Source organism: Mustelus asterias, chromosome 9, assembly GCF_964213995.1.
Source record: "Mustelus asterias chromosome 9, sMusAst1.hap1.1, whole genome shotgun sequence".
Classification (NCBI taxonomy): domain Eukaryota; kingdom Metazoa; phylum Chordata; class Chondrichthyes; order Carcharhiniformes; family Triakidae; genus Mustelus; species Mustelus asterias.
In genome coordinates this window covers 39089243-39116150 of record NC_135809.1, presented here as the reverse complement: position 1 = coordinate 39116150, position 26908 = coordinate 39089243, and the positions used below count along the sequence as shown (strand labels likewise).

Genomic DNA, 26908 nt, shown 5'->3' with positions numbered 1-26908 from the left:
TCACACACACAGCTCAGCTCAGTGCACTGCTCACCTCCCATCCTCCCAGCTCACACACACAGCACAGCTCAGCTCAGTGCACTGCTCACCTCCCATCCTCCCAGCTCACACACACAGCACAGCTCAGCTCAGTGCACTGCTCACCTCCCATCCTCCCAGCTCACACACAGCACAGCTCAGTGCACTGCTCACCTTCCAGCTCACACACACACATCAGAACTGATGTCAGAAGGAAATGTCTGATCATTTAAAGTGTTTTGAAACATAACTCAAATTGCTCTGCCAACAGTTTCTCACACATCATCTTCTTTTCCTTTATAAACCTAATTAAATTGTGTTGCTAAACGCATTGATGCCCCAAGATGTGCCAATAATTGCTGTTAAAAATGCAAATAGTTGATGTATGTATGATATCTGAAACTACTCCGATACATTCACATGTGATTTTTCTTTTCTGCAGCATCACCATATCTGGCTGCGTACTGCCACTTCAAAATAATTGCAAACCTAAAATGTGATTTATTTGACAGTCACGAATTTCAAATCATAATTCAGCTATTGATTTTGCGGTTTTGAATGCAAACAATTCTGTCTCCCTTATTCCAAGTAAAGAATCCTGACTGTTTCTCCTTTTCATAGGTATATCTTAATCTCACTGATACAAAATTGTGCTGCAATTCCCAAACTCCTTTGTGATCATATTGAACAAAAGATCCACATAGAAATCAACAATTATTCTAGTACAAATAATAAGTTTAAAAAATAAAACAAATAATCTTGAAGCTAGAATATCCATGAAGGAAAACATTAATCTACATCTTCATCCAGCAAATAAATATATACTGGCAGCTATGCAAATTTCAATACAGTGGTTAAACAAGATTATGGCATAGTGGGTTTATTGCCATTTAACAGAGATCTCAAAATGTGTATCAGACTTGTCAAGTTCCATGAGCATTGCACTCAGGCAATAACCACTCAAAACTGAAAAGTTACCTTTAATGTTATCATTTTAAAATATCGCTATTCAGTTGCTAGACCTTGAATTCTTATTAAAAGCTTAATTTAAAAGATTTGCATTTCATTTTCATATGTGTTACAAAATCCAGTCGCATTGGCCTCTGCGGTGCTAATCTGTCCCAACTCTTCCATACTACATTTTGGAACAGAAATAAAACACAAAAGCTCCATTAAATTGAACAACAGAGGCACTTAAAAAGTCACTTCAGGATAGTTTAAACTCCTATTTATCAGAGTCTTGTAAAAGTATTGCAATCTGCATTACATTAACTGCTTTTCAATAGCGCATTGACTGCAACTAAAAGATGCCTCAATTCACACCTAATTAAGGGGCAGGTAAATTATGAGACATGTGGCACCACATGGATTATAGACCCGAGGGCAGTTCCATATCAAAGATGCCCAAGCTTCAACTTAACAAGGAGAAGATGTGGTTTGAATGTGTCAGCCTTGGCAAGAGTCCGAGAGGCGATGGGTGACCAAGTACATTGTCACAATGACCACACTAGTGGTTCACAACTCATTTTAATTGGTTAGTAAAACATGCACAGCATTTAGTTACAGAAATGAATAGTACATAGTACAAATACTATCAAATAGAAATAAAGGTTATAGACTAATTGTCCATCAATAAAGTTTAATTCAAATTTTCAGGCTATTTTCTATTCAGTGACCAAGATAAAATGTTACCACTATTTCTAAAAGGAAAACACAGCTGCAGTATTAGACACAATCCCTTCCTTTCAGGATGAATAACCTCACATGCTGGAAACAGATTTTGCTCATCAATGCAATACTCATCTGACCAAATTAAGTTCTGATTACTTTTAAAAAGCTGGCAGTTTTTTGTCTAACCCCTCACTCCCTGCAAATTTTGGCCCCCCAAGCAACCACCTAGTTCACCTAGTGGCCATACAAGCCCTGCAGCCAGTGGGAACTTCTTCCCAACATTTACCCTGTCAAGCCCTTTAAGAATTGTATATGTTTCCGTTAGATCGCCTCTCATTCTTCTAAACTTCAGGGAATTTAGACCTAGTTTGCTCAATCTCTCCCCATGGAACAATCCCAGGAACCAGTTTAGTGAACTTCTGTTGCACTTCCTCTAGGCCAGGTATCATCTTGATTGTAAACAAGTCTATTTTATTTTGCTAAACACTGATCTGTCGAAGCAAAGCAGTGGGAGGAGAATCCATCAATGTTCGAGTTCAGGCTAATGAGGTGGAGGAATTTATGAAAAGTGTTCAGGAGAACTTCCTTGATTAGTATGTTTTCTGATCAATTGGAAAGGAGGCATTGCTGGATCTGGTGTCGGGAACTGAGGTGGCTCAAGTAGTAAGAAAGTTGAGATTAGTAATGAAGGTGAACAAAGAATGATCTAACGTAAATCTTCTAAATTGGAAGATGATATGTTAATGTGACGAAAAGGGACATTGCCAGGGTAAAACAAACAGAGACTGATAGGAAAAACTGTAATGTAACAATGAGTGGTCTTTAAGGAAGAGATGCTTCAGGTACAGACCAGGTACATTTTAACAAAGGCAAAAGGCAAGGGAGCTAAAAACAGAGCTCTGTGACTGAGTAGGGAGAAATTTTGAAATCATGCCCTGGACACCACAGTCTAGGTCACTAATATAGTCAGGAAGACCAAGAGTGGACTACACTCTGAAAGCTGATGGGCTGCATGTGGTCCCCGGGCTGCAGGTTGCCCATCACTGATCAAAATAGTCACAACCTCTCTTTTCTGATGATTGTTGAGAGTTATGGAGTATAAAAGCTGAGAATTGCGCTCTGTAATTTTGTCCGTTTTTTAAAAATGAAAATAATCTATGCCAGTTGCTGATTCTGAAATATACCCACACAGTGGAAAAGCTAGATGGTAGTAAGTGGTAGTGCAATTTGACAGTTTCGGAATTTTTTTTTCAATGACAGGCACTGTTTTGGGGAAGAAATGTAACCTCCTTCCAGGTATTTCACTACAAAAATATTGTAATTATTAGATTATTCTGTCAGTCATAATGTTTCTACATATTCAGCATGACCACAATACTGGATTCAAAGAAGGATACAAATATTTGCGCATTATTTTAGATTTCAAGCCTCAAAATAGAAACAGAGGTCAAAATTATGACAACTAATAGCCAAACAACACGATATAATATGTAAACAAGCTGAAGCCAGTCCTTCTAAATTGCTTCGCAATGTATTTATTTTCTTCTACATTAAAACCTGAAATCTTGGCAACCCTACAGTTCATGCGCTCTCAATCTCTCCTGGGTTGCTAAGGAACAGCTTAAAATGCAGAGAAACTTTGCTGGTTAGAATTTTCCCCGCTGCTCTCGCCCTGGTAAGTTTTGATCGAGCGATGTGGGTGCAGTGAATGATTAGTTAGGTAGAATCACGGGTTGTGCAGAAAACAACTTTTCCCTTTCAAAAGGTTACTGGAACTGATCTCCGTCAAAGAGGAGGGAGGAGGAAAAAGGGAAAGGACCTGATTACCAGAAAAAACATATTTGGAAAATAACTTTGGTGCGGCTATTTTCGACCAGCGGGATAGGTCGAAGTCGCTGCAGTAAAATACAGAGAACTCTATCTGGAAATGTATCTACTGATGGCATCAAAACTACTGAGAAAGCATAGGAATGAGTGATAGGTGGCAATCAGTAGTGGCGAACTCTGCTGTTGCAAAGACTTGGGAAGCTGCATTGGGTGTTAGTCTGGTTTTAAAACAGGAACAGAAACGCCCCTTAATATAATAAAAGCAAAAATTCCGAAGAATTGTCATATTAGACTCGAAACACAGATGCTGCCAAACCTGCTGAGTTTTTTCCAGCACTTTCTTTTTCTGAGCATTTCTATAGCGCCTTTCACAACCCCAAAGCACTTTACAAGCAGTTAAATACTTTTGAGCTGTAGTTGCTGCTGTAATGCCGGAATGCAGCCGTCAGTTTTGCACACATTCCCTCAAACAACAAAGTGACAATGACTAGATATTGGACCGGGTCAACAGCAAAGCTACTCAAAGACTTTTCAATTCGTTCACGGAACGTGGGCATTGCTGACAAGGCCAACATTTATTTCCAACTCCCAATTGCCCTTGAGAAGGTGGTGAGCTGCTTTCTTGAACCACTGTAGCCACCACAACTTACATTATTGAGATCTTTTCCAGGGTCGTGTGCCCTCTATTGGGAATCAGTGGAGTATTTTTGAGCAAAGCAAGAAATTGCGGCTTCTCAAAAATCAGGCTGTGGCTGAGTCATGCTGTGTCTAAACCAGGAAGTATGAATCAGAATGTTTAATTCAGTGTAAAATCATGTGTAAAAGACAAAAGTGAGCAAAAGAAAGTTGGGATTAAGCAAGGGTGAGAAGGGTGACATAAAGAAAAAGTTTGATTTTATATCTCCAATAATAACTAAATGATGAAGAAATGGAACTCCACATTTATAAAATGAATTTTTCAGTGGCAGACTGGTTGTTTGGCAGTAATTAAAACTTAAAAATGTACTTACAGCTGAGCATACCAACCCTAATATTTTCTATGTGTTTGGTGGCTATCTACCCTTCCTTTGTGTTACTGCTGACTCTATCAGCAAGGTACTGGTGTAGTGAAGCTTGAGGGAGAGGGGAGCAAATCTGACACCAAATTCCATGTGTTTGCATGTAACTGCACATGTGCAGACTATTGAAGTTGCTGTCTTATTTGCTCCATAAAAATGGTAAGTACTCATAGCCTCAGTATTATTTATATCATAATCCAGAGGAACCGGTTTTATTGATTTTGATTGAAGGATACATTTGGCCAAGACAATGGGGAGTACTGTCTTATTTGAAGTAATGATCTTTCACATCAACCTGCAGACAGTGCCTTGGTTTAATATTTTATCAAGGCAGCACAGCACTCTCACAATACTGCATTGGAGTATCAGCCTGTTTATATGCTTAATTTTCTGGAGCAGGACTTGAACCCTCTGACACAATAGCAAAAATGCTGCTACTGAACTGGGTATTATAAATGGAGAATGTATGATACCTAAAGAAGTCACATGGCTCGTCCAATTTGCAAGTGGCAAATGTATTTCTAACTGATTTCAATTATTCATTCTCCCATTATGCACATCACTGGCAAGGCTGGCATTCGTTGCTTTTCCTTATTTACCCTTGAGAAAATGGCGGAGGGTCTTTTCATTGAGCAATTTAGTACAACTGTGTGGCTTGCTAGACCACTTTGGAGGACAATTAAGAGTCAACCACGTTGGTGTGAAACTAGAGTCACAACTGGTTCTGAAAAGTTTTACTTCCAGAATTTCAAAATGGAATTAAAATTCACAAGGTGCCATGATGGGCTTTGAACACATTCATATCCTTGAATTACAAAAATACCAGCACAATAGAATGTTTAAAGTTTTCCCCCAAGAAATAACAAAAATCCATGGATTTGGGATGTTTTTAAAAAAGTTTATTTATTGGTGTCACAAGTAGGCTTACATTAACACTGTAAAGAAGTTACTGTGAAAATTCCCTAGTTGCCACACTCCGGCACCTGTTCGAGTACACTGAGGGAGAATTTAGCATGGCTGATACACCCTAACCAGCATGTCTTTCAGAGTGTGGGAGGAAACCAGAGCATCCAGAGGAAACCCACACAGACACGGGGAGAACATACAGACTCCACACAGACAGTGACCCAAGCCGGGAATCAAACCTGGCAGCAGTGCTAACCACTGTGCTACTGTGTGGTCTGTATTTAAGGTTTGACAGAATTCCTATGGATCATTGTGTTGTTTTTGTGTCTTTCTTTGACAGTGTTAATTCAATTTGTGGCTGTTCACATGCTTCAGGAAAATCATGACAGCGAAAGTGAAATGGGTAACAGACATTGACAAATCTGTGCTTTTAAATAACTTTGAAAAAAGAGGCTGGATCCAGGTTTCAGCAAGTGAAGACTGGAATTTCTATTGGTGAGTACAATGCAGTTTTTGGAATTAAAGGCTTTTTAAAAAAAGTTTAAAGTTAGATTATAGATCAAAATCATTGGTAGGAGAACTTGCTGAAAGCAATTTCCCAGAGCAATGACGTTTTCATTAAATCATAGAATCCTACAGTGCAGAAGGAGGCTATTCAGCCCCTTGTGCCTGTACTGACAACAATCCCACCCAGGCCCTATCCCTGTAACTCCATACATTATTACCCACTAATACCCCTGACATTAAGGGGCAATTTATCATGGCCAATCTACCTGTGTGAGGGGAAACCGGAGCACCCAGAGGAAACCCACGTAGACATGGGCAGAACATGCAAACTCCACACAGACTGTCACCCGAGGCTGGAATTGAACCCAAGTCCCTGGTGTTGTGAGGCAGCAGTGATAACCACTGTGCCACCGTGTTGCCCATTTTATGGTGTTCATCCCTTCAAGGTTTCTAAGACCATATGGTGAAGCAGTGTGAATAGAGCAAAGTGTATTTTATACTTGGGTCATTTGTCCAACTTTATTGGGATGTTCTGAAATCTCGCCCAATTAGCCATAAATTGCAAGACATGTTTCCTGGCACTGAGGCTCCACAAAGTAGCGAGATAAGAGAGAATTATGGGTGGCACGATGGCACAATGGTTAGCACTGCTGCCTCACAGCGCCAGGGTCCCAGGTTCAATTCTGGCCTCGGGTCACTGTCTATATAGAGTTTGCACGTTCTCCCTGTGTCGATGTGGGTTTCCTCCGGGTGCTCCGGTTTCCTCCCACAGTTCAAAAGATGTGCGAGTTAGGTTGATTGGCCATGCTAAATTGACCATAGTGTCAAGGGGATGAGCAGGGTAAATGCATGGGTTACGGGAATAGGGCCTGGGTGGGATGGTGGTCAATACAGACTCGATAGGCCAAATTGCCTCCTTCTGTATTGTAGGGATTCAATGATTCAATTATGCACTTAAGTAGTCTGTGAACAAAAACCTAGTTAAACTTTTCTAAAGGCTGCAAGTAAGCTGCAGCAGAAGGAGGAGGAAGTGTTTGGTAAAAGCCAATGTATGGGGAGAATATGAGGGAAACAAACAGCACTTGAGAGTAAATGATGGGATGGCATAGCATCCAAAGTGTAGTGTAGAAAGGTAAGGCTCAAATTCTGGACAACAATCTAACAAAGGTTTATGAAAAAAATAACTTTAAAAATCCCAGAGCAAGGAAAAAGGTCTTAAACTCCACAGGCCCAAAACTTCGACTCCTGGAACAAGCCAAGGCAAGTCTCTAACATGGCTCTGGATTGAACCATCAGATTGTTTGATCACTTCAGGGAAACATTCCTTAAAGGGCTACAACACCACACAAAGTCTCTGATGGTTGGTGATTTGTGCATGAAGGAAAGCCTGGAACTCCAGAACAATATCCTCAAAAGAACAGCAGTACAGCATGTCTGATGGAAGGTGGCAGTAAGTCTCACCGTGGACGCCCCTAAGTATGTGTACTGTGAAGTGTTACCTTTCAGTTCGGCCCACACTTACTGCTCATACAACTTTACAGATCTTTTATTGTTTATCACAAATAAACATACTCCAGTACAACACTCATTCTAGGTGCAACTTACAATTGAAAATCTCAGCACATTGATCCTTTCAAATGTTCCACGAATAAAAATAGTGTAATACCACTGACCAATGAACATAACAAACTTTTCCACCACATTGCTTAGTTACTATGTAACCTAGCAGCAATGCACATTATAAACTGGAGGTTCAGCACATATCTTTTATTGTATTTGTACTCCTTCAGCTGACAGGTGTTCTGCTTCAATGACAAAGCAAACAAGCGAGTTGGCTTGAACTGAGAAAGGGAGGGCCCAATAAATTATAAGCCCTGGACATCTTCACATGTGAGAACATGGAGGGAGTAGGGTGGAATGTATCTAGAGATCTTCCCCAAGTTCAGGGTTAGTTACTCCAATTATTACATCTTACTAACTTCTCACTCACAGGAAATACACAAATACCATGTAGTGTAGTAACTTCTGGTGCATTTTGGAGACAGCATTCTAACAGCAAGCTACTTTTTTCCCCAGAGGATTTTCACAATAACTTCATTGCAGTGTTAATGTAAGCCTACTTGTGACATTAATAAATAAACTAAACTGAAACAAAACTTCTTGTCATTATATATGAAGGCAATGACCAAGAGCAAAGACACCAATGTTCAGAATCAAAATCACAGTGACATACAAATGATAATTATGGATAAGGAAGTTATCCACCCGCATTAATCCAGAGAGATCCTAATGTCCTCCCATTGTGGCATCCAACTGTAGTATCTTAAAAATGATTCCTGAGTTCTCAACTCCACTGGACAACGGAAAGGTTTACTCTAGACATTGATCATTCTGACTGTAACATTCTATAACACTGTGACTGTGTCACAGGAATTGGGAGCTGGATAATCAGTCACAGATCCATATTGCTGGATTTTTGCCACTTTTGGATGGAGCTTCCAGCTGACTGTAAAGAAGCATTTCCAGGCATTTCCTTAAACTACCAACTTGTGTCCCCGGTTGTATTCCTGAGTTTAATTTAAAGTAATAGAAGTCAAGACATTTAACAAATTTAAATTCCACTCTCAGACACCACCTTGAAAGCCCAAGTCTCTTTAGTCTTTTCTGGTAGCTCAGACCCTTGCTAATAACATCAGCCAACGCACCACTCAATTTGGTCATATTTCCTTTGACTTACATTTTGTTGTTTTGATTTTGTAGTTCAAAATCCTATTAGTTTTTGCGAGTACTACTTTGTACTTGGCTTAGGTTTATGTACAAAAATCCCACTGGTGGCCAGTGTAAAACTGATTTGCATCCTCCAAAGGCGATGCAAATGAAGGCCTGGCTGGAATCTTCGCCCCCACGACAAAATTTCTGTGAAGCCAGAGGGAAAACATGTTGGTCTGGAACATGTGCGGGTTAGGTTGATTGGCCATGCTAAATTGCCCCTTAGTGTCCTGAGATGCGTAGGTTAGAGGGATTAGCGGGTAAATGTGTAGGGATATTGGAGTAGGGCCTGGGTGGGATTGTGGTCGGTGCAGACTCGATGGGCCAGATGGCCTCTTTCTGCACTGTAGGGTTTCTCTGATTTCTATGTCTGAATCAACATGGCTTGCAGCAGTTGGGGTTTACCTGAAGAATGCCTAGGGCTGCCTCAGAGTTTAGGATGGAGGTTGCCAGCAACCCTGTACCCTGGAACACCACAGCAGTGGGTGGGTGGAGCGTCTATCATAGAGTCATAGAGGTTTACAGCATGGAAACAGGTCCTTCGGCCCAACTTGTCCATGCTGCCCTTTTTTTTAAAACCCCTAAGCTAATCCCAATTGCCCGCATTTGGCCCATATCCCTCTATACCCATTTTACCCATGTAACTATCTAAATGCTTTTTAAAAGACAAAATTGTGCCCGCCTCTACTACTACCTCTGGCAGCTTGCTCCAGACACTCACCACCCTCTGTGTGAAAAAATTGCCCCTCTGGACACTTTTGTATCTCTCCCCTCTCATCTTAAACCTATGCCCTCTAGTTTTAGACTCCCCTACCTTTGGGAAAAGATATTGACTATCTAGCTGATCTGTGCCCCTCATTATTTTATAGACCTCTATAAGATCACCCCTCAGCCTCCTACGCTCCAGAGAAAAAAGACCCAGTCTATCCAGCTTCTCCTTATAACTCAATCCATCAAGTCCCGGTAGCATCCTAGTAAATCTTTTCTGCACTCTTTCTAGTTTAATAATATCCTTTCTATAATAGGGTGACCAGAATTGCACACAGTATTCCAAGTGTGGCCTTACCAATGTCTTGTACAACTTCAACAAGACATTCCAACTCCTGTATTCAATGTTCTGACCAATGAAACCAAGCACGCCGAATGCCTTCTTCACCACTCTGTCCACCTGTGACTCCACTTTCAAGGAGCTATGAACATGTACCCCGAAATCACTTTGTTCTGTAACTCTCCCCAACGCCCTAACATTAACTGAGTAAGTTCTGCCCTGATTCAATCTACCAAAATGCATCACTTCGCATTTGTCTAAATTAAACTCCATCTGCCATTCGTCAGCCCACTGGCCCAATTGATCAAGATCCCGTTGCAATTGGAGATAACTTTCTTCACTGTCCACTAAGCCACCAATCTTAGTGTCATCTGCAAACTTACTAACCATGCCTCCTATATTCTCATCCAAATTATTAATATAAATGACAAATAAAAGTGGGCCCAGCACTGATCCCTGAGGCACACCGCTGGTCACAGACCTCCAGTTTGAAAAACAATTCTCTACAACCACCCTCTGGCTTCTGTCAAGAAGCCAATTTTGTATCCATTTAGATACCTCACCCTGGATCCCGTGAGATTGAACCGTATGCAACAACCTACCATGCGGTACCTTGTCAAAGGCCTTGCTAAAGTCCATGTAGACAACATCAATTGCACTGTCCTCATCTACCTTCTTGGTTACCCCTTCAAAAAACTCAATCAAATTTGTGAGACATGATTTTCCACTCACAAAGCCATGCTGACTGTCCCTAATCAGTACTTGCGTCTCTAAATGCCTGTAGATCCTGTCTCTCAAAATACCTTCCAACAATTTACCCACCACAGATGTGAGGCTCACTGGCCTGTAGTTCCCAGGCTTTTCCCTGCAGCCCTTTTTAAACAAAGGCACAACATTTGCCACTCTCTAATTTTCAGGCACCTCACCCGTGACTATCGATGATTCAAATATCTCGGCTAGGGGACCCGCAATTTCCTCCCTAGCCTCCCACAATATCCTGGGATACACTTCATCAGGTCGTGGGGATTTATCTACCTTGATGTGCTTTAAGACTTCTAGCACCTCCTTCTCAGTAATATGTACACTCCTCAAGACATCACTATTTATTTCCCCAAGTTCCCTAACATCCATGCTTTTCTCAACAGTAAATACTGATGAGAAATATTCATTTAGGATCTCACCCATCTCTTGTGGATCCATACATTGATGACCTTGTTGATCCTTAAGAGGCCCTACTCTCTCCCTTGTTACTCTTTTGCCCTTTATGTATTTGTAGAAGGTCTTTGGATTCTCCTTTGCCTTATCTGCCAAAACAATCTCGTGTCCCCTTTTTGCCCTCCTGATTTCTCTCTTAACTCTATTCCTACACCCCCTTTACTCTTCAAGGGATTCACTTGATCCCAGCTGCCTATGCATGTCATGTGCCTCTTTCTTCTTCTTGACCAGGGCCTCAATATCCTGGGTCATCCAGGGTTCCCTACTTCTGCCAGCCTTGCCCTTCACTCTAAGAGGAATGTGTTTACCCTGAACCCTGGTTTAACACACTTTTGAAAGTGTGCCACTTACCAGATCAAGCAGTCGCAGCATGGATTCATGAAGGGAAAGTCGTGTTTGACGAATCTACTGGACTTTTATGAAGATGTCACTAGTGCGGTTGACAGAGGGGAACCGGTGGATGTGGTGTTTTTAGATTTCCAGAAGGCGTTCGATAAGGTGCCTCACAAAAGGTTGCTGCAGAAGATTGGGGTACACGGAGTTAGGGGTAAGGTGTTGGCGTGGATTGGGGATTGGCTATCTAACAGGAAGCAGAGAGTTGGGATAAATGGGTGCTTTTCTAGTTGGCAGTTGGTGACCAGTGGCATGCCGCAGGGATCGGTGCTGGGGCCTCAATTGTTTACCATTTACATAGATGATCTGGAGGAGGGGACTGAATCTAGGGTATTCAAGTTTGCTGATGACACGAAGATGAGTGGGAAAGCGAATTGCGTGGAGGACACGGAAAGTCTGCAGAGAGATTTGGATAGGCTGAGCGAGTGGGCGAGGATCTGGCAGATGGAATATAACGTTAGCAAATGTGAGGTTATCCACTTTGGAAGAAATAATAGTAAATTGGAATATTATTTAAATGGAGAAAAATTACATCGTGCGACTGTGCAGAGGGACCTGGGGGTCCTTGTGCACGAATCGCAAAAACTCAGTCTGCAGGTGCAGCAGGTGATAAGAAGGCGAAAGGAATGTTGGCCTTTATCGCGAGGGGGATAGAATATAAAAGCAGGGAGGTCTTGCTGCAACTGTAGAAGGCACTGGTGAGGCCGCAACTGGAGTACTGTGTGCAGTTTTGGTCCCCTTATTTGCGAAAGGATATATTGGCCTTGGAGGGAGTGCAGAGAAGGTTCACCAGGTTGATACCAGAGATGAGGGGTGTAGTTTATGAGGAGAGATTAAACAGATTGGGTCTGTACTCGTTGGAGTTTAGAAGGATGAGGGGTGAGCTTATAGAGACATATAAGATAATGAAGGGGCTGGATAGGGTAGAGGTGGAGAGATTCTTTCCACTTAGAAGGGAAACCAGAACTAGGGCACAGCCTCAAAATAAGGGGGGGCCGGTTCAGAACAGAGTTGAGGGGGAACTTCTTCTCTCAGAGGGTAGTGAATCTCTGGAATTCTCTGCCCATTGAAGTGGTGGAGGCTTCCTCGTTGAATATGTTTAAATCACGGGTAGATAGTTTTCTGATCGATAAGGGAATTAGGGGATATGGGGAGCAGGCGGGTAAGTGGAACTGATTCGCTTCAGATCAGCCATGATCTTGTTGAATGGCGGGGCAGGCTCGAAGGGCCAGATGGCCTATTCCTGCTCCTATTTCTTATGTTCTTATGTTCAGACGTCCCTTTGTCTTCCCACAGACTCCCCCAATTAACTTTTGAAAGTTCCTACCAGCAAAATTGGCCTTGCTCCAATTTAGAATTTTAACTTTTGGGCCAAACCTATCATTCTCCATAGCTATCTTAAAACCAATAGAATTATGGTCACTGGTCCCAAAGTGATCCCTCACTAACACTTCTGTCACCTGCCCTTCCTTATTTCCCAAGAGGAGGTCAAGTTTTGTCCCCTCTCTAGTCGGGCCATCCACATACTGAATGAGAAATTCCTCCTGAATACACTCAACAAATTTCTCTCCATCCAACCCTCTAATACTACGGCTGTCCCAGTCAATGTTGGGAAAATTAAAATCTCCGACTATTACCACCCTATTTTTCTTGGAGCTATCTGTAATCTCCTTACATATTTGCTTCTCAATTTCCCGCTGACTATTTGGGGGCCTATAGAACAACCCTATCAAAGTGATTTCCCCCTTCTTATTTCTCAGTTCTACCCATATCGACTCAGTGGCCGAACCCTCGGATATATCGCCTCTCAGTACGGCCATGATGCTTTCCCTAATCAAAAGTGCAACTCCCCCTCCTCTCTTACCTCCTGTTCTATCTTTCCTACAGCATCTGTACCCTGGAACATTGAGCTGCCAGTCCTGTCCCTCCCTTAGCCATGTTTCAGTAATTGCTATAATATCCCAGTCCCATGTACCCATCCATGCCCTGAATTCATCTGCCTTGCCCGTCAGGCCTCTTGCATTGAAATAAATGCAGTTTAATCTGGACTTCCCTTGCTCCCTGTCCTGCTTTTGCCTGATCTGTCTGGTACTAGGATTACTGACACTGCCTTTACTACTTAATGTGCTCTCTTTAACTTCTGTGCTGTCCTCAAACTTCTGTTCTGTCTCCCTACTGCTTTGGATCCCACCCCCCTGCCAAACTAGTTTAAACCCTCCCGAGTGGCTCTAGCAAATCTCCCCGCCAGGATGTTAGTCCCCCTCCAGTTCAGGTGTAACCCGTCCCTCTTGAACAGGTCAGCCCTTCCCCAGAAAAGATCCCAATGATCCAAAAATCTTAATCCCTGCCCTCTGCACCAGCTCTCAAGCCACGCATTCATCTGCCTAATCCTCCTATTCATACTCTCACTAGCACGTGGCAGCAGTAGTAGTCCTGAAATTACTACCTTCGAGGTCCTGCCTTCGAGGCCTTCTGCCTAACTCTCTATATTCACACTTCAGGACCTCACCCCTTTTCCTACCTATGTCGTTGGTACCAATATGTACAGCGACCTCTGGCTGCTCACCCTCCCCCTTAAGAATGTCCTGCAATCACTCAGAGATGTCTTTGACCCTGGCACCAGAGAGGCAACACACCATCCTGGAGTCTCGATTGCGGCCACAGAAACGCCTGTCTGTGCCTCTAACTAGCGAGTCCCCTATTACTACGGCTCGCTTGCTCTTTGCCCAACCCTGTCCCACAGCAGAACCAGCTGTGGTGTCACAGGCCTGGCTGCTGCTGGTATCTCCCCCTGATAGGCTATCCCCCCCAACAGTATCCAAAACGATATACCTGTTTGAAAGGGGACCAGATTGATCTTCCATCTTAAGTGTCCTCCAGCCTCAGTGCATTCCTGGAGACCCATCTTCTTTCTTCAACAGAGGGTCACTTATGTCAGGAGATTTTTCAATATGACAGGACACCGCAATCAACCCTCGGATGCATGTTTAATGAGGATAGAGCAGGAAGATATGGCATTGTTCCCCATTGGCCTCTGTTAAAGGTTCAGCTGGAAGCGCCATGAAAAGTGCCAAAAATCCAGCAAATGTATCTGTGACCGATTACCCAGCTCCCAATTACTCCATTCCTGTGACACTCATCATGTGACAGCCAGAAAACATACCTTGATGCTTTCTTCACTTGCCCTTGGCTCTACTGGTTGGAGCTAATGAGAATTACAGATTCAGAAGCATGCCAATAATGTTTCTCCTCCTGAAACTTAACTCACCACACAATGCCCAAATAGCAAACATCAGAATTCAAAATCTTGTCAGTAAGTGGGCCATAGTATCGGCGATGAAGTTTAACCAAAGTTTGGAGGTCACACTTGAACTGTGAAGGTTACTGAGGTTTGCTTTGTTTGCACTTTGTTTCTGCAACAGTTCAGTAAATATTTCATTATATCAGGTTGCCTTAGAGGCCGTAGTGCCCATAATGCTTCGTGCAATTATTTATACCTGTGCAAAAGGGAAAAAGACCCAAAAGGAACGGCATCATAATTATCCCTTTCCCCCACACACTATAATTATTCCCCTCTCCCCCACACACTATAAATATCCCCTCTCCCCTTCACATTATAATTATCCCCCTCCCCACACACTGTAATTATCCCTGTCTTGCCCGCGCACTATAATTAGCTCCCTCTCCCCACACATAATAATTAGCCCCCTCTCCCCACACATAATAATTAGCCCCCTCTCCTGCCACACAATAATTACTACTCTCCCCCACTGACAGTATTTAGCTCCAGCTCCTCCCACAGAATAATTAGCCCCAGCTCCCCACACAATAATTAGACCCCTCTCTCCCCCCACATATAGTAATTAGCCTGATTTCCCCTCCACACTGCAATTAGCTCCCTCTCCCCCAGTAATTAGCCCTCTCTACCCGACATACTGTAATTAGCCTCCTCTCCCTCGCACACCATAATTAGCTCTCTCACCTCCAAACATTGTAATTAGCCCCACCTTGCCCCCATCCCACCACATAAGACATAATTACCACTCTTGAAAACCGTACCACAGTGTCACAATGACACATTGCAGTGAAACATACCTTAACCACTTGATCATGGTAATCTACCATCCATTAATATCTATATAAGTGGAGTACTCAACACTTTACAACAATAATCCTGATTATAGTTCCAAAGAATGTCTATTGTTTGTTTGTTCGTTGGAGTCAGGGATGTCAAAATTTTTATCCACTTTTGAGAATGTCAAACATTTCAAGGTTAAGTTGCTGTGTTCTATTCCAACAGGTGTCTTAACTGCAGTGTAACATGGATATGATCAGGTAGTGGTCATGCATTCCAGAAATCTGGACAAATATTCCAGTAGAACAAAAGTTTCAATCTCACCTGGAAGTTTGAGAATTTATATTTTGTTTAAGACATAATAATTTTTTAAAAAGGTTTGTACCAGTGATTCGCTAAAGTCTTTACAGGAATATACATACTGAAATGGCTCAAAATGAAGGCCGATCACCACCTTCTTAGGGCAACTGGGATGAGCAAATAATAATGTATTTGCCAGTGTCACTTACATCCTGAGAGTGTGACATAAACTTTCTGTATCATTATGATTTTTTCCCATTTCACCCAGCTGTTAATCAAATGGCCTTGGGGTGTACCGGCATTTTATATTGCCTCTTATAGTTCCTAATAGAAAATGAGATTCCAGCAATTTTCTGGTTTTATTTTTACAATGCAGGATGAGTGTACAGACTGTCCGGAACGTCTTCAGTGTTGAAAATGGCTATCGTCTTTCAGATGATCAGATAGTAAACCATTTCCCTAACCACTCTGAGCTAACCAGGAAGGACTTGATGGTTAAGAACATAAAGCGTTATCGCAAAGAGCTCGAAAAAGAGGGAAGTCCTCTAGCAGAAAAGGATGAAAATGGCAAATCTGTTCACTTAGGTAATCATGTTGTACATCCTATTGTTATTTGGGATCAAGGCGGCAAAATATTATGTTATTTAATTAGCAGCAAATGTAAAAGAATATACTGGCTAAAATCTTCCGTCCTCGTTCACGGCTGGAGTTTGCCAGTGCCGCTGAAAATGAAACGAGTTTTGGCCGGAACGCCAAATTTTCCATTCCTGCTCAAAACGGGTCTTCTGTTCACAAACGGGGCATTGTTTGTGAACAGAATTTCCACTCACCTGAAGAAGGGGCTTGGGGCTCCGAAAGCTTGTGTGGCTTTTGCTACCAAATAAACCTGTTGGACTTTAACCTGGTGTTGTTAAACTTCTTACTGTGTTTACCCCAGTCCAACGCCGGCATCTGCACATCATCACAATGGGTCTTGCCATGGATGAGACTGGAGAATCCTGCTCACTTTTTTTATCCCGAAAGATCAAAACTGAAAAATCCTAGGATTCAGCATATATATTGCAATTACTAATCTTCAATGTAAAAAGTATCAATAATGTGGAGTGTTTTAGCCAAAACATTGCCATCAACAGAAACAAAAAATAGAACACAATCACCCCCATAAATGTTACACTATTCACCATTCTACCAAACTAATGCTGCAGCTTCTATCAAACTTTTTCTCCATGAATTTTCTTCCCTCCTTTCCTGAAGGTGTTGGGGTCCATTCTTTCATGGCTATTCCCCATGTGTGAGTTTTGTCAGCAGACAATTGAATTTGGACAGCATCGAAGTCCTGTCTTCACCTGATATCCCTACATGAATACTCTCTGGCAGAGACACTGTCATTTTGAGTCGGGATGCTGTCAGATTTTTCACAATTCCTAGCTCAGCACAAACTGGTGGTTGAACCTTGTTGAGTTCCACATTGGCCATTTATTTTCTGAAATGAGCTATCAGAAAACAACTGTTCCAATTCTACATTAATGATCAAGGAACCATCCTTTCTTAGTTTGATAAAATGACGGAGCTGCATGAATTGGATAGAGCCTAATCATTATTGTACTGCTTCTGCTAGTTTGTGGAACTGTACTTTGTTGGGAAAATTGTTGTGCTTTTTAATAATTTTCCATCCAACAGTGCAAATACACCTGTCAGTTTTTGTGGTCAATCACTGATTGCTTATCACAAGAAGAAAATTCAAAATTCCTTAGTCCTTAAAATGAATCTCGCTCTCTAGTGGCTTAATTAAGAATTTACTAAACATATCCAAAACCAATGGCCTAGAAATTGGGCTCCATAACGTTCCAATGGAAGCTGTCAAGAGTTGTTATAAGATCCTCCATCATGATGTGTTCTATCATGTGGGACATTTCCAACTCAATGTTCATTAGTCTTTTTCGGTAGCTTGGTCCACCAAAGGCAGCAGCTGAGTCTGCTAGCAGAATTGATATGCATCTCAGTAATCTGTAATTTGTAGTCTCCTAAACCCTTTCTCTTAACTCCTTGCATGCTTGCTCCCCATGAGCCACTACATGCAGATCTCTGCTCGAACCTACCCTCTAAAAGAGCATTATGTCAGTATATGAGCAAGTGCTGTCATGAGCCAGATCAAGAAATGATCTATCTTCTGCAACATTGTACTTCACTGCCTCCATTAGCAGATGGGTGTCAACATTCTTGCAACTAAAATGAAGATGAGGAACAAGTTTAGTTTGCTGTGTAAAGGACAGAGAGCAGAAGAAGTGCGTGTTTAAAGCAGCTGGAGTTTGCTATGTGTGAATATGAGGAGCAAGAGGTGTAATAAAATATGGTGCAATGATTGTTTTTTAATCCACCAGTTACATTATATAAATGTAAGTTAAACCTTCCTTCCATCCTTCCTTTTGTTCTTCCTTTTTCCTCTCTTAATTTAAGATCACTGGATCCAGCACTGCCTCCTTCTATGTTGGTTAAAAACAGAAAATAGTTAAAGGTACAATGTAGAAAACCTTGTCCTTCTACACCACTTTATTTGAATCCCCATCTTCTTTGGCTAAATAAAGCCACGCAATCATTTTTTTGCATATTACTCATTTATCTACAAATCTTGTGTATTTATCATCTGGATAAGTCTTAACATGATTGATATACTATTTCAAGAAAAATAAAACTTTAACTCTGTAATCTTAAAAGATTGTCTTTTGAAATTGTGTCAATTTAGGAAGTTATGTTTTAGGGAGTGCAAATTTAACCAGATAACACTCAACTGATAAAAATGTTATTTGCATTGTATTTGGTATGTGCTGTGAGCCTTTGGAACGATCTTTTCCAAATTCATACAGCTGCCAAACATAAGTTTCCTCTAACATCAGCATTTGCCTAATGGATAAGACTTACCATTGCTGATTGCGCACACTGCAGTAAGTAGCATTTACTTAAGATTTTCATATATTTCAGTTAGAGCAGAGAACTAGTCAAATTCCAACTTGCAGTCTACATCGTACTAAATGGGAGTTATTACTACTAGACTGAGGGTTGTAGAAAGTTTACATATTTTGTTAAATTAATATTTTTATTGCACTAGTGTACTTTTAAAAGCATAAGTATTTTAACCATAGTTTATTATGTATATTTGCTTTGTCACCTGAAAGGAAAAATATTAAGATAAGGATTCATCTGGGTGGTAGTGCAGAATGCATGATATCACATTGGTCACCATTGTTTGGTTCAAGTGACAGAATGGAATTGAATATTAGACAGTGGGTATAAGAAAGGCCAATGCAATATTGCCCTCTTACACTGCCACCAACGACAAATTACCCACCTTTAAGATTTTCAAAATACATTGGTATAGAACCATTAATATAAGAAGCGTGTATCATTTATATAAATGATCTGGAAGAAGGAGTAACTGGGGTGATCAGTAAGTTTGCGGACGACACAAAACTGGCAGGACTTGCAGATAGTGAGGAACATTGTCAGAGGCTACAGAAGGATATAGATAGGCTGGAAATTTGGGCAAGGAAATGGCAGATGGAGTTCAATCCTGATAAATGCGAAGTGATGCATTTTGGTGGGAATAATGTTAGGAGGAGCTACACAATAAATGGAAGAACCATAAAGGGTGTAGAGACGCAGAGGGACCTGGGTGTGCAAGTCCACAGATCTTTGAAGGTGACGTCACAGGTGGAGAAGGTGGTGAAGAAGGCATATGGCATGCTTGCCTTTATAGGACGGGGCATAGAGTATAAAAGTTGGGGTCTGATGTTGCAGATGTATAGAACGTTGGTTCGGCCGCATTTGGAATACTGCGTCTAGTTCTGGTCGCCACACTACCAGAAGGACGTGGAGGCTTTGGAGAGAGTACAGAGGAGGTTTACCAGGATGTTGCCTGGTATGGAGGGGCTTGGTTATGAGGAGAGATTGGGGAAACTGGGGTTGTTCTCCTTGGAAAGACGGAGGATGAGGGGAGACTTAATAGAGGTGTATAAAATTATGAAAGGCATAGATAGGGTGAACGGTGGGAAGCTTTTCCCCGGGTCGGTGGTGACGTTCACGAGGGGTCATAGGTTCAAGGTGAAGGGGGGGAGGTTTAACACAGATATCAGAAGGACATATTTCACACAGAGGGTCGTGGGGGCCTGGAATGTGTTGCCGGGCAAGGTGGTGGAGGCGGACACACTGGGAACGTTTAAGACTTATCTAGACAGCTATATGAACGGAGTGGGAATGGAGGGATACAAAAGAGTGGTCTAGTTTGGACCAGGGAGCGGCGCGGGCTAATTGTTCCTTGTTTCTCGTGGAAGTGGAAATGACTAGGGTTGGGAAGCATTTTACGATCAGGGCCATTGTGATCTCCTGGACTCGTTTCGATCGCCTCAGGGGGTCGGAGAGGAATTTCCCAGATTTTTTTTCTCCCCATATTGGCCCTGGGGTTTTTCACTCTGGGTTTTCGCCTCTCCCTGGAGATCACATGGTCTGGAATGGGGGGGTGGGGGTGAGTTAATAGGTTGTAATGAACAAAGCATCGTAGCTGTGGGGGACAGATCGGTGGATAGGATATTGGTATGTAGATAGGCTGGAAAATTGGGCGGGGATCCTGGATTCAGGATTCAATCCTGGACCGGGGAGCGGCGCGGGCTTGGAGGGCCGAAGGGCCTGTTCCTGTGCTGTATTGTTCTTTGTTCTTTGTATAACTAGAAAACAAAAGGTTGGCATGCAGGCAAAGCAATTTGGAAAGCAAATGGCATGTTGGCCTTTATTGCAAGTGGATTTGAGTAAAAGACAAAGAAGTCTCATTACAATTGTACAAGGTTTTGGTGAGACTATACCTGGAACACTGTGTGCAGTTTTGATTCCCATGTTTAAGGAAACATGGGGGCAATTCTCCCATCCTGCTGCCCTGCTTTTGTTTTCTGCATTGTCTGTTGTAAAAGAGAATGCAGAAAACAATTCCATTACAACTTTATCCAACAACACATCCAATAATAGATACAAGATTGAACTATTCACCCTTGTGCTTTCCCTTCGTTCCTGTCTTGTGGTTGCCTAAGTCAGGCCTAGTGGTTCTTCGCAGTACTACCCCCATGGCAGCATGGCTGGTGGAAGGCTCCTCTCTTTCTGTGGGGAGACGGCAGTGGCCTTGCAGAATGACCTTGGGCAGCTCAGAACTTTGAGACCCTGGCATCACCTCAGCATGGGAGAAAACATAAGAACTAGTAGCAGGAGTAGGCCATCTGGCCCCCCAAGTCTGCTTCGCCATTCAATAAGATCATGGCTGATCTTTTCATGGACTCAGCTCCAATTACCCGCCCGCTCACCATAACCCTTAATTCCTTTACTGTTCAAAAATGTATCTATCCTTGCCTTAAAATCAAAAATGTATCTATCTTTGCCTTAAAATCAAAAATTTATCTATCCTTGCCTTAAAAAACAAGCCTGGATTGGTTGGCTGAGAGGCGTCAGCAGGGGCACCAGCATAATGACAGTTGTGGAAGGATGGTTTGATTTGATTTATTATTGTCACATATATGAGTATACAATGAAAAGTATTGTTTCTTGCGCAGTATACAGACAGAGCATACCATACATAGAGAAGGAAAGGAGAAAGTGCAGGATGTAGTGTTACAGTCAGAGCTAGGGTGTATTGAATTAAAACATTGTTACAGAGTTTGAAAAAGTTAGATTAGAGTTTTAAAAGCATAAAATGAGCGTAAAAGATAGAATTAGAGGGTATGCTGGGCATAGCTTGCAAGAAGTCATCACGCTCTGGTGCCATCTTGGATGAAAAATGAGAGGACAATAGGTTCTTGCATCGTGGAATCACTCCGCAATCCTGATAATCTGCTGCAGCATAAACTGCTGGACTGCTCTAAAAGTCCTAAGGCCTCTTTGAGCATTGGTATCTACAACCATGATGGCAGCACTCTGAGCCTGCATGGCACCAAGCTGGGCTTGCATGCCAAAGATGGGTCTCATGACCACAGTTTGATTTTCCATTGCAGCACAATGGGTGATTCTGACTCTGCTACAATGAAAGCTGAGGCATCAGCTACCAAATCCTTCATCTTGTCTGGGTTCACATGCTCTGTCATTGAGTTGGTCACCATTTCCACCTTAGAAAGTTGGACTCCGAGCCCTGTGTGAAGCTTGTGCCACGCTGGAGCTGCACTTGTGTATATTCTTTGACAGCAAAGCAGGCTTTTCAGCTGACTTACCAATGCAGCAACCATCTCTGTGCATGTGCCCATCTGCCTTTTCTTGTACACTGCCTCATTGACGTCCTTTCGACCAAAATTCTGAAATAAAAGACAATGCAAAAAAACAATTCCATCACAACTCTTAGCAGAACTCAGTCGCAACTTCATCCTCTGGCCAGCTAGCACATGCACTATCCTTTCCCCTGATCTAGCTCAGTCCACTTATGGCCATTCATTTACAATGTGCTGATCTGATCCTGCCTCTACACAACTTTCTAAAGTAGTGCCAGTATCTGAGTTGGATGCTGTAAGTGTCAGGTCGAATGGCAGCATGCCTTCCAGCATGCCTTTATCAGTTGTATGTTCGTGCTCTTCATCTTGAAGCTATTCTGGCACTAACAGTTCTTGGGTACATACTGTGATCCTGGATGTTTTCTGCAACACCAGTTGTAATGGCATGAGTCAATGCTGGCCCAATAATTCCCAGCATTATCTCCTCTGAGGAGCTCAGAAAATAGGAGCGTGCCTGTCACTTGCTGATTCTCTGTTGTTCTCTCCTGCACGCTATGTGCTACTTTGTGTTGCAAGAGAGAGGGAAGAGCATCAGTGAATGCGTTGCTATGTATTTGATGCATTAGTCATAACTGAACAGCTGGCTATACATGAAAGAGACGAGAGGCAAGTGTGAGGTTTATAACAGTGGTAAGTTTGCAGGTTGGCTTTAAGAAATGGAGGCTTGAATTTGCTCGTCAGACATATTCCTGACCCCATGCTGCCTATATCATGGTAATCAGGCACATGGTAACAGTGCTTCATTATTCTCACACCTAAAAACTGACACAATCCCTCCAGTATATTTAACCATTAAACTATTATGGCTTCATGCCAGTGATAACAAACATGTGAAAACAATACATTAAGGTAAGTTTCTGATCCTTAAGTCCAAGCGTTGCAAATCTTGCACCAACATGGTTGATGTTGTTTTACCCAGTTGTTTAATAAGTTACAGGTGGTACTTTTACACTGATGCAATCTGGTTTTAATTCTAATGTTGTGTAAGTTTCATTTTAAAGGATTCATGTTTTATTTTTAAAGATTTTGTTCCAGTTACGTTTATGCTACCAGCAGACTATAACATGTTTGTGGAAGAATTTAGGAAAAATCCAAACAGCACCTGGATCATGAAACCCTGTGGAAAAGCTCAGGGAAAAGGAATATTCCTTATCAATAAGCTCTCACAAATCAAGAAATGGTCTCGTGATAACAAAGGCCCTAAGTAAGTATCGAAATATATGGCTCGGTTTAACTCTGTGAAAGTAAATAAATTCCATGGGGAATTGCTGGGAGATTTCATAGTGCTTATTTAAATATGTTAAAATGTGACACAGTGGAGTTGGTGTGTTGCAATTTCAGAACCTATGCTTGAACAAAGAGGTAACGTGGCATGATTTTTTAGGATGTACCTTTTGCCAGTAACAGCTGAGACTGGTGGAATTGAGGAACATTTGAGCTTGGAGTGTTGAAACATTAGTTCACCAATTACTGGAGATGGGAAAGAATTTTGCAAGTATTGGTTTCTGTTTTTTCCTCCATTTACAATGTTATACTTGTCACAAACCATGTGGAACTTCGAGACTTCAGGATATATTATCCCATCCACAATGAGAGGACCAAGTATGGGATGTTCAATGGACAAAGATTTGCTGCTATTATAATGGAGGGGGAAACAACAGCAAAAGAGGATAAGGGGAAGAGGAGTGAAAGAGGATAAGGGAAAGAGGAGTGAAACTTCACATGAAAATGATGCGCCCTTCAATATTTCACCATCCCCCACACCCTGCCAAGGGATCTACACAGGTCTGAGGAAGACTTGGTGAGGAGCTCTGTGTATAAGAATGCACTTCATTAATGACACAATAGAGTAACTGAACAGCTACTACACAAAGACCTATGTTTACAGTTTTCTGACTATACTATCAAGACCAAAGCCATTGCTCTTGTACTCTGCCTATTACATTTCCTTTCAATTCCAACCACAAATGTTGTTTGTAGCTGTTGATGGCTATTTTCCTTGCCACACCACATTGTCCCATGCACCATTGCTCACCCAAAAGGAAGTAAGAAACAAAAAAGACAGAGGAACAGAAGAGAATGGAGCATAGAGACTCACCACCAAATGTAAATTGTTTCCCCCTTTTATCATATTAATAAACACAAATAGCTTAGAACACCTCTATCAGACCATCTATGATAAACCTTCTTTACTGTAATGAAAAAGGTCCCATGTTCCCCATTATCTCCTCATAACTGAAGGCTCTCATCTCTGATATCAGTTTAGCGAATCTCTTCCAGTCTGTCTCCATGGCTTTGACATTCTTCCTCAATTAAGGCACCCAAAATGGGACTCATGTCCCTGATATTGCTCCTCTTACTTTGCCCAGGTTTTAGACAGCCAGAATGCCTATTTGTTAGGCTGGATCATTGGTATGGCTCAGTCACATTCTAGTATAGTGGCAAGAACACAAGTACTTCAAAAGCCAGCAGCTGGAGAAAAGCAGCTACAAAACCCAAAGGGATTCCTGTAAAAAGTCAGACTTATCTTTTAGGGCTTCTTCACCTTACCTCTTCACTTACTCAGGCCCTCCGGTCTGAGGGGACCCTAAATGCAAGACCCACACTCAGTGTCCTGGATGCCACTATTGATTTTCATTTCTTTTGCAGTTTTGTGTCTACCCCTTGCAAGGAAACTTATGTAATCTCCCTCTACATAGACAGTCCATTACTAATTGGTGGAAAGAAGTTTGACCTCCGCTTCTATGTGCTAGTAACTTCAATTCGTCCATTAAAATGTTACATGTAAGTTCAATTTCAAACTTCAGCCACATTACTTTCAGTTAGTGATACTGCAGCTTATTAATTTTGATCCATGGATGCATCTGCACAGAATGCATCTTTCAAATACATTCAGACATTCAGTGGAATTTTATTTCATAAAAACCTGTTGCAAATACTGAGCTGCAGACACCTGACAATGCAAAAGATAAGTAATCTTGGGTATACAAACTGTGGGATTGATTTTAACTCCCTTCCCAACTAGTGGGAATGGTGAGTGCGAGAGCTAACATCAAACAGCTTGGCAGAAGTCCATGGATAGACCAGCAGACGCCATGGTAAGTTTTAAAATGTCACTCTTATGTGGGATCCTTGTAAAGCAGAAGGGGTAGGAGTGCTTCCTGGATCGAGCAATGTCTCCATATGTTGGAGCAAGATTACAGTATCAGAAAGTTTTGCATTTGTAAACTGCAGCCAGGTATTTTTTTACGGTTTCTAAGCCACTGATACCTAAGATGACAAGGGTGTAAGCTGGAACTTTTTTCGTGTGACACCAAAGTCTTTATTTGTCCATTATTTTATGCATTGAAAATACATCTTTTAAAATCTTTTTTCTAGGTATAAACTGGGTTTTTGTCGCTTCTGCACTGTCAAATACACTCCAAATATCAATGAACTAGACAACATGTTTGTGCATCTGACAAATGTTGCCATACAGAAACATGGGGTAAGGCTTGGTTGCAATGAAATCAATCACAAAGCTAGGCCTCCAAGATAATTCTGGTCATCTGCGCAGGGGATCACATGCTCCAAATTCCAGTAGGTGACCTCCAGTAGTTTGGAAAAGATTTTTCAATCAATTTTTTTCCGGTGAATTTTGTTTTCATAAATGTGAGGAGCACGCATGCCAGAGAATAAGTTCATGTTTCCATCCTTTTTCCTGATGAATAAGACACAATTACTGAACACAATTACCAATTTGGTATCAATTAGTGGCAAATTATGGGGAATTTTGTGAGAGAACTTCATGTTGGTTGCACACAAAGGGCCCGATTTTACCATTTTCATTCTAAGTGCTGAATCTGGGCGTAATGCAGATCTGACTTGGAAATCTGCTTTCAGACGCTCCCATATGCACTCAGCCTGAAACAAAAATCTCCAGTCCCATTCGCGCTGTGGGCGGGGCTTAGCGCGGCCAAAACGATCGGAGCTCTGAACAGCGCATGCGCACTCAGAAAAAAAAATTGAAAAAGCGCGCCCATGTCAGATCGCTCCCGGGCCGCAGAAAGCGGAGAAAGCGGCCCGGAAGCGAAAATCTGGAGCAATGGCCCCCACTACCCACAGACATCACTGTCCCCCTTATCCACCCCCCCCCCCCCCACTACCCACAGACATCACTGTCCCCCTTATCCACCCCCCACTACCCACACACATCGCTGTCCCCCTTATTCACCCCCCCTACCCATACACATCACTGTCCCCCTTATCCACCCCCCACTACCCACACACATCGCTGTCCCCCTTATTCACCCCCCCCACCCATACACATCACTGTCCCCCTCATCCATCCCCACTACCAACACACATCACTGTCCCCTTTATCCACCCCCCCAATACCCACACACATCACTGTCCTCCTTATCCACCCCCCCACTACCCAGACATCACTGCCCCCCTTATCAACCCCCCCAACTACCCACACACATCGCTGACCCCCTTATCCAACCCCCCCCCACTACCCACACACATCACTGTCCCCCTTATCAACCCCCCCGCTATCCAGACAGGGTGCCACCCCTGTCTCCCTCCCTCGCCACTGATCGCCCGCAGAGTGGCAGTGGACCCCCATGCCCCCCCCGCCCGCCACCAGAGATCCATCTGCTCCCCCCCCCCCCCCCCCAGTGAGCGATCGGGCCTCCCTCCACCCCCCCCCCCACACCAGAGAGACTTCTTACCCACCTCCCTCCTCCCCACCCCCCAGACAACGATCTGGCCTCACTCACCGCCCTCCCCAGAGGAACACCTGACCCGCCTCCTCCTCCCTCCCTATCAGACAACGATCAGCCCT

The 26908-nt window shown here is 42.5% G+C and overlaps 1 protein-coding gene across 1 annotated transcript in view; it reads left to right on the top strand.

Moving 5' to 3' along the window:
- The first annotated feature begins 3340 nt into the window (after positions 1-3340).
- LOC144499107 (polyglutamylase complex subunit TTLL1-like) overlaps positions 3341-26908 on the top strand; it is a 39531-nt gene continuing 15963 nt past the window's right edge. The window contains exons 1-6 of the mRNA XM_078221183.1: positions 3341-3364; positions 5821-5975; positions 16164-16372; positions 23104-23284; positions 24730-24864; positions 25459-25567. Coding sequence (XP_078077309.1) covers positions 5863-5975; positions 16164-16372; positions 23104-23284; positions 24730-24864; positions 25459-25567 — 747 coding nt within the window. The 5' untranslated portion in view covers positions 3341-3364; positions 5821-5862. The remainder of the gene's footprint in view (positions 3365-5820; positions 5976-16163; positions 16373-23103; positions 23285-24729; positions 24865-25458; positions 25568-26908) is intronic.